The following is a 9,042-nucleotide window of genomic DNA, read 5'->3' as shown; positions in this document are numbered from 1 at the left end:
TGTTTTTATTCTTCCTGCTGCTGTGACCAACAGCCAGAGCTCCCTCATGCTGCAGGCATCAGGAGTGGTTGAAGGCTGCCTCATCAGGCCTTGAAGGGGAAAAATACTTATGTTCTCTCCTACTCTTGCCTTGAGGGTGGTCACTAGCAGGTCTTAGAGATGACTCCAGGTCTTAGATATMTGAGTTGAAAAACACTGTCCTAGAAATCTGGTCTGTCCTCCTAGGCTTCCTGGGCACAGAAAGGAAAGCAGGTTGGGAAAATCAGAATGGAGGTTTAGCTGGCAGAGCTATTACTCTTGATGGAAGCGGGGGCAAATTACTGACATTTTTTTCCATTTCCCTCACCACCACCCAGGGATGGAACTCAAAACTGTTGCTGTGCTCCTCAGGAGTCTGCACTGATTTGCACAAAGGTGGACTGGCCCAGAGAGGTCATCAGACCAYGTCCTTGCGTGGGCTGCAGTGCCTCAGCTATGTGACCTGGGTGCTCAGGTCCTATTGTTCCTGTGCTGCCACCCATGAGGATATCCTGTCAGGTGGCTTCTTCAGTTGTTTCCCAACAATGTCTCTTTAATCCATGTTGGTTATCAATTAGGCCACCAGCAAGAATTCCAGAATCACAATGACAGCGGTTGAAGTTGCCTGGAAGGTCTGTGTGGGGCATTGTGCGTATTTGATACTAATCTGTTAGACTTTAATATGACTATAGTCCTGCAAGTATGTAAAGAATGCAGCTGTATAAGTGATACTGCTTTCCCTGTGGTAAAGGCTCTGAGTAGACGTTCCCAATCTCCCCGTCTTTAGATATTAGAAATGAAATGAAAGAAACTGAACTGAACTTGAAAGAGTTAGAGAGCTTCAGAAACAGGATATTTTTTTCTCTCAACTGCAGGGCAAATGAGAACACTAAGGAGAAATGGGGAAAGAAGGAAGTCAATTTGATAATTGGTAGTGAAGACAAACACTGTGAATCTGCTCTGTAATTTTAGTTACTGTTCACACTAACATACAATTCTCCTAGCAAACCTACTAGATGTCTCTTTGGCATAGTCAGGTTGCAGTTCTGCAGGATAATTTAGGCCAGAGGAACAACAAAGGTAAAGCTTTAAAGTAAATTTCCACAATTAGTTTTTTCTCAACAAAGCAAGTGGGCTTTGTGATGGTGACACAGTGCACAGTGCATGGTCTTAATCCTTCCTGGACCTCAGTACCATTGGGAGCTTACAGGACTCCTGCATGACGTTGTTCCTGAGCCAAGGGTTCTGCAGGCAGAGCAGATTGTCACTGTGTGCAGGGGTGAACTGGGACCTTGGAGGTTTAACAGTCCATGCATTTTCCCTTAGGGAGAGTAAAAAACACTGAAATGTGTTAGAAAGAAGATCCCCTAATCTTGCAGAAGGAGCAGATCTGGAGTCTTTGCACATCTTGACAACATATTTTGGGCTACTCCTGAGTAACCTCAGGGTTCTGATGCGTTTGATCACTGGGCAGGGCAGGTGGGACAAATCTGCCTAGCAGCTGGCACTGCATTATTGCTTTTGCTGGTGCTTTTTTTAATTCAACTTGAAACCAGCCTTGGAGATCCAACATACATCCTTTTCCCGAAGAAGTCAAGCCTTGTTCAACCGATCCAGGTGCCTCAGGCCTGCACCTTGAGTCATGGCTGGTCCCAATGCAGTATGGATGTGCCCTGGGACCACACGAGGTGACACCACAGAACTGTGTGAAGCAAAACACAGCTGAGCCCGTGTCCCTGCTCACTGCTTCAGTGCCAACATGCTGGCAATGAACCTCCTTCCCCATTGCACCAACATATCATACATAAACCCATGGTGGAGAGGCACTCTTGCTGTTATTTCTGCCACTTTCTCATGACTGAACGTGGTGGATTCCCTTTGGTCTCTCCTGCCATCATGCTGCTAACTCCACTCCTGTACTGGARGCTGTAGAGGCTGAGCAGGCAGAGGAAAGCAGCTTTCCAGAGAGCTCTAGCCCACTTCTGTGTTAATAGGGTAATGCTAATCATAGAATCATAGAATGCTTAAGGTTGGAAGGAGACCTTGTCTTAAAGTGTGGAGCAGAACAGAAGGCAAAGTTCACATTTTGGGGTCCATGTTTATTAACCCTGCTTGGGGAGGAATAATAATTAACATTAGCTACCTAGGAAATCTAATGATAGCCTTTTRGCTAGTTTAAGAGAATTACAATACAATTATCATTGCTCTTTCCTTTTGTTATATCATTAGRAGTAATCTGTCAGGAGCACCTTATCTGCCATGCATGTGCATTTTAAAAGTCAAGGTTAGAAGTCAGCATATAGTCTAGCACCCCTCTCTGAAATACAACTTTCAGGAGGCCCTCTCTATCTTATTGCATTAAACTGTTAGGCATTGCTTTTGTCATCAATGCTGTCCCCACTAAGTTCCCAAGCATATTTTCTCTTAAGCASGTGTAAATTCACTAGTTTTAAAGAGTTTTCTCTGGGTTTATGAAAACTGAGCAGAAAATTTGTATTCAAGCATAGAATCACACATAATAGATGCTGGAAGGGACCTCTGGGGGTCTTCTGGTCCAGATGGCGAAGGCAGGGCCTGTTCAGCTGAGTATTGGGTATCTCCAAGGATGGAAATCTGCAGACATTGCACTGGGGGCCCTAGTTCTAGACCACAGTAGGATTTTTTTTTTCCCCTAATATCTAATAGAAAATTCCTGTGTTTCTTTCAGTGGCGTCCAGTGCTTCTCTCACTAATTTCTTGCATCCTGGAGCCAAAATTGAACACGGTCCTGCAAATGTGGTCCCACAACTGCCAAACAGAGAGGAACAATCACTTCTGTCAACCTTCTGGCAACAGTCCTGCTCATAAGGCCCACAAGCCAGCTGGAGCTCTCCACAAAGGGCACACTGCTCCGTCATGATCAGCTGCTCCACCAGGACCTGAGGTSCTCTTCTTCACAGCTGCTTTCTCACCAGCTGGTGTCCAGCCTGTTAGCACCTCCCAGGCTGCAGCACTTCATTATTTTACATTATATTATTTTGCATATTAACAGACCTAAATACTGTATCACAAACAGTAATGTTAAGTGAAGCAATCTGTATAAAATATGCCCATTAAAGGGAAAAATGCACCTTAGTCACTTGATTTTCGCAGCGTTGACTTATTTGCTGGGTAGGTGAGGGCATTCCCCCTTCCAGCCAAAGTACAGTGCTTCTGACATCAACACAGCAGCCATCTCAGATAGATACAGGAAACACGTTTTATTTATCACACTGTTATCAAAGGGAAAGCACCAAGATGCATATTAGTATTGTACCACAGAGAGAACTTTGGCTTTCATAAAGGAAAGATGGTCTGATCATAGGGATTTATTACTTCAAAGATTTTCGATTTGAACATAGAAAATGTTCCTGACTGGCTTAAAGCTTCCTGTTAGTCGCTGAACATTTAGTTGTTGATAAAAAGGCAATTTCCTTGATTACAACAGCAGAGCACAGGAAAATCAATTTTTTGAGTAGTAGGGTGCCTTTTCCTTGATCTAATACGTAGCTCCTGAAGGATACCTCCACATTCATTGCCTTGTTATTTAGGTTTTATGTTTTGTTTTAAAGACCTCATTTGACAGGGTTTTTGGAATCAAAGACATGAAATACTGCATACCCACTGCAATTTTTAATGGCTGTGTTTTCTGACAAAAGCAGGCTTTTAGTTAACATGAAAACTTGTGTGGAAACTTTCCACTGCAGTTTACACTTGACATTTTCGAGTAACTAGTAACTGTAAAACTGAAGAATTTTGAAGCTAATTAAAAATAAAAGTGTTTCTGGTTTAGGGTTTTATATTTATTAAAAGCATTTTAAAACATCATCATAAGCTTAAAAGAAATGAAAGGGATTTTTTAGTGTGAAAATTAATCAGCACTTTATGATCAGCTCTGGTAGAAATCTCTATTAAAAAGTTTACACTGGCAAAGATAATCAAACACAGGAAAAAAAAAGAAACTATCAGTAGTGTTTAATTCTATCTTAATTTGCACTTCACTGTCTTTGAAGTATGGTCACTACTCAAATATCTTCGTTAGGGAATATTTTCTTTCCTTCTGACTAACCTAGTGAAAGCAACTCAAACTTTTCACATTCCAATCGAGTTTTCATATGCTACAAACTTCCTCTGTAATCTCCTTGCACAGATATCAGAAGWTATAATTTTCAGAAGTGATTAATTTGCAAAGAACAGTACTTTACAAAGTACTACTGATAGACACAACTATTGACTGGTATTGCAAAATAATACTCAAGAGAAAGTCAGATGGAAGGAAGACAGAGGGCAGGACATTGGGTACAGAGCTCTGACTTCCTTTTTGGAGGCACGGAGGAGTAAAGTGAATCAAGCTGATGACTTAAGCTTAATTTCTGCTTCCTTCTCACAGTGGTTGGGCAGTTGTCTCCCTGTTTCTCCGCAGGGCAGGATCCAGCCCAGCTGCCTGTGATGTCCTGCTAGCACCCGAGTTTTTCAGGAGTGTAGAGTCATTTCCTCCTAAAAGGAGGTGAGATTCCTCTCACCACTTTGACCATCTCAGGGTCAGTCACCCAGGCGTCTCCATGCTTGGCCAAGAAGCAATGCCACAGTCAGCCTTTGGAGGGCAATTCTTCAMATGTGACCTTGGCTCCTGTCATGGGACAGGATGAATAACCCTCTCAAATGGCCAGTCTTCTGCATGTGCTGACAGAGCCTACCAGACTAACCTTCTATCAGACCTATTAAACCAGATGTCTGAGTTTTTGTCAGCTCAGCTGACATAAGATGACCTCTGTCTTGATTGCTCACTTTCCATTTTTATGGAAAGCAGCGAGGCAGGAATCCTTGAAGGGGCCCAAGGAAGATTGCTCTGGCCCTCATGCATGCATCTAAGATAGCAGATGGGATCTCCTGGGGACTTGCTTTCAAAGGCACCTGTTGACCATAGGGGGCATTTAGGTACTCGTGTTAGGAGGCTGACTTCCTTGGGTGCCTAACATTTAAATGCAAATGGGAGACACTTGCTGAGGTGAGGTAGCTGAATTCCAGCCTTGCTGACAAGCCACTGCCAGGGGCAGGGTTTTTGGTTCTGGGTTTTTAACCATGGTATGTGACCAAGGACTTAGATGTGTCTGTGCTACAGCCTGGGCCAGTTCCCTTTTGGGCAGTCACCTTCTGGTGGGAGAGAARCCAGGACTTCAACTGCTGGGCCAGCGGTTCAAGGGGTCTGGGGCTCTTGTAGAGCTTCCCAATGACCTGAACGTGCAGCTCTTCTGGCAGCCCCAGCACTGCCTCACGATGTGCTCCCCCAGAGCCCTTGCTCGCCAGGGAATTTCCTTACGGCTTAGCTCTCCCAAAAGCATGTGGGAGCTCCAGATCTCTGCAAAATATCTGCAGAACAGGACACATACCAGCACTCCTGAGAGGCCCTTCTTGGGAACGTGCCTTGCCTCTTCCCTTGAGTCTCAAGTATGCAATTCGTTTGGCACAACCTCACCTGCCTTCCTCCTCCTTATTTACCCCATATTGTCCACATAGCACCAGTTTTCTGCTTAGTGAAGAACCACAAATAAAGTGTCTCATTGTGATGATGGACTTGTAGTTTCTGGTCACTTCTTGAATCATCTTGCATTATTGCTTGAGGGCTAGAAAAAGTTTTGAGCAGAGCGTTAGGCAGAGCAGTCTGGAGAGCAGGACAGCACCCTGTGCTGGACAAGGATATAAAACAAAATGTCACCCTTGCTTCTTTCTGAATGTACCTGAGCCTGCCACAATGCTCATTTTTAACAAAGAGGGAGGTTTACRAAGAGGGTTTTATCAAAGACAAGAGAATTTATCTGGAAAATGTGTCTTTGCAAGGTGGGAAACACTGATGGTCATTGATCCAGGCCTTGGAGGCAGTGTGTGGATCTTTCAGTTCTGTCTTCCCAAGCTACTGTCAGTAACATATTCTATTATAGACTATTAATGTGAAAATCTTGATTATTTGTAAATTGACAACTTGATAATAGAAAGAATATTATGACTTGGGATAAGGACGTATAAGTAGACTTTGGGTAGATGATCCAGTACCAMATGGCAACTTCAATCTCTGTCAGGTACACCAGAATTTTAATTTTCTTATGGATGGTTCTTAATTGTATGGATAAAAGCTATACTTTTTTACACATAAGCAATTTTGCTTTTGTAAAAATAGCATTTTGTAATGGAAGAAAATATTCAGTATCTCGAAAAATAAAAATAAAAAGAAATCATGCTCTTCTTTTGTGTGCAAACCTCCCTAGAAAACATGCTGTGCAGTCGTGCTGCCCTCTCTTGACTTCACTGCACGCCTGCATCTCTCCTCCTCCCGACTCCCAGTTGGACAGGAAAGGATTCATGCTCCAGTTTATTTTCCGCRCATGTTTTGTGCAGAATAATGCACATAATCAAATACAGGCATCACCCCCATGCCATACCGTTGGCGATCGGGCAGGAGCACCGTGGTGAAGGAAGGGTGGCATGCCAAGAGCCACGGTACAAAATGCACTCGGGTGAGCAGCTTTTACAGCACAACATAACCATAAGGGAATTGCATGATTACAGCTTCCTTTGGTCTTTATTGCTCACGGCTGTAAAGCTGCAAGAAAATAACAACATCCAGTTTCCAGCGAGGTCTGCAGGAAGGTTCGGAGAAGTCCTGCCGGCCGCTGCAGCCTCAGGTGCTACCAGCARTGGGCAGGTCCTTCCAGGTGCTGCCAGGCCAGGCTTGATCTCTGTAGTCCTGTGCGTGCTGGGTCCGAAGCTATGGGATCCCCAACACTTTGCAGCAAGCACTGATGGTCCCAGGATACTTTCTTATTGATCAACATCACAGTTAGGCCTTCAAAAATAAAAAGATCAGGCTCATTTGCTCTCCAGCAGTACTGGAGGTGTAATCAGAAAAATCCTTATATACAGAACAGAGATTCTATCCCTCTCTATACGTTCTTTATATTCTGGTAAGGGGTTCCTTCTATATGTACCTACTCCCTCTCCATATATATAGTATAAGAATTGTAAAGGCAGAATTCAGACCTTTCGTTTTCAATCTGGTACTTTCACACAGCGTTGCTAGATGCCAACGCTTTGATTACCTAATGTGCATGCTGCAGRCCCGGCTATATGTTAGTAATGGGTGCATTGCTCTTTTCTGATTTTCTGTCTCTCTAAATAATTTAATTTTGCTGTAATCAAAAGCCTTGGCATTTATGAATATTGCACCTCTCTCTCAAGGGCGTGTGTTTAATGATGTGCTTCTCGCTCTGGGAAATRACAGAACACTGCCACCTTATGGAAATTTTTATTTTATGCAAGAAACCAGAAAGTATGGTTAGAAAATTGAAGAGCTCCTTTTTCACAAAAAAATATTTTCATTTTCTAGCAAGATAGGCAATCAGTATTGCAAAACATGTGGCATATTATCAAGGGGTCGCACTTAGATAGCTTTAGCATAAATTGAAAAGAATATTGCACACGTTCTACAAGAGGTTGTAATTACTGTGAAAGCAAATTGKTCTCACTCTGCTACTGCTCCTCCACAGGCAATGAATGATTCACATTTTCAAATAATGATCTCCTGAGGTGCAAGTAACAGAGGACAGCTGAAAGTGGATCTTTCCTGCTAGAGAACAGGTAGGCTGGAAGAATATAAATAGAATGGAAGATTATGTGAATGAGAAAAAGGTCTCGATATTGTAGCTCTTTTTTTCTTTCCCCGATTAAATGGAAAGTAATTATTTCAGGTCACTTGAAATGTGTTTCTTTACAAAGCGAAACAGCTTAGCTTTTATATTATGAGTACTTTGAAATTTGCATTTATATACTTTCTCAGTGTCATTTAGAGGAAAGGAAGAGGCTGCATTCGGAAAAAAAAAAAAAGAAAGAAAAAAGATTTTGGTTTTCCATGTTTGTTTTCAGTTTGGGTTCATATGATGTGAATCTGTGAACTTCTTTTCTTGATCCGAATGCTCGTTTTAGGGAAGTGAAAGAGCACCAGCTGCACAAGGAGCTGCGCAGCCGCAGCCCTGCTCCCATGTCCCACAAACCAGGAGTGTCCCTCAGTGAGATGTGGAAGGGTGGGCAGCAGCACAACACTCCGAGCACCCCCGCACCCGAAGAGGACTTGCCCATTGGGGTTKGGCATTTAGTCCTTTGGGATGTTGCATTTAGCCCGTTGGGGTGTTGCGTTTAGCCCTAGCAGTGATGTCTCTGCAGGTGAGGGGTACGTCCTTGGCCCTGTGCACACTGGCGCTCCAGCATCCCTGGGCAGCGGGCGGCAAAACGGACTCCCGTGTCTTGTACCAGAGACACTGCTTTTAGTAACAGCTACGAGTTATGTACTTGAAAGCACGCGGAGCGCGGCTGCAATTCAACCAATAAATGGTCACATGCAGAATAGGCCAATAASCTTCTTAATCATGTGCTAGCCATGCGTTTGCTGGGGTTTTTTTGCATAGTTTCCTTATCTTCTGACAAGACATGCCATGCTGCTGTCCTTGAGGCTGGCCTCCACATCCTTGCATCCCTGCAGTCCCACATCCAGGCATCCCTGGACCCTGTGGAGCCTTTGCATCCTCCGCATCTTTGTAACCCTATATCCTTGCACCTCAGCACCCTTGCACCCTCAGATCCTTGTAGACAGAGCATCCTTGAAGCCCTGCCTCCTTGTACATCATGCATCCTTGCATTCCCAGATTGTTGCACCCCCAGCTCCTTGTAGACAGTGCATTCTAGCATCACTGCATCCTTGTACAGCACACATCCTTGCATTCCCAGCACCTTTGCACCACCAGATCCTTGTATACTATGAATTTCTACACCAAGATCTTTGCAGCCCTGCATCCTGGTACCCCGTGCATCTTTGCACCCCCAGCATCTTTGCACTGCAAACATCCTTGTATCCCTACACTCTTGTACCTGAGAACTCTTGCACCACCGTGTCCCTGTACACTATGCATCCCTGTGTACCATGCATCCTTGCACACCATGCATCCTTGTACACCATGC

General features: G+C 43.9%; 1 protein-coding gene across 1 annotated transcript in view; it reads left to right on the top strand.

Moving 5' to 3' along the window:
• Positions 1-6,075: 6,075 nt before the first annotated feature.
• DLD (dihydrolipoamide dehydrogenase) overlaps positions 6,076-9,042 on the top strand; it is an 18,270-nt gene continuing 15,303 nt past the window's right edge. The window contains exons 1-2 of the mRNA XM_026046363.1: positions 6,076-6,113; positions 8,014-8,170. Coding sequence (XP_025902148.1) covers positions 6,076-6,113; positions 8,014-8,170 — 195 coding nt within the window. The remainder of the gene's footprint in view (positions 6,114-8,013; positions 8,171-9,042) is intronic.

The sequence above is a fragment of the Nothoprocta perdicaria genome, unplaced genomic scaffold (genome assembly GCF_003342845.1).
Source record: "Nothoprocta perdicaria isolate Ctin4 unplaced genomic scaffold, notPer1 scaffold_44, whole genome shotgun sequence".
NCBI classification, from domain to species: domain Eukaryota; kingdom Metazoa; phylum Chordata; class Aves; order Tinamiformes; family Tinamidae; genus Nothoprocta; species Nothoprocta perdicaria.
This window is presented reverse-complemented; position numbering and strand designations above follow the sequence as displayed.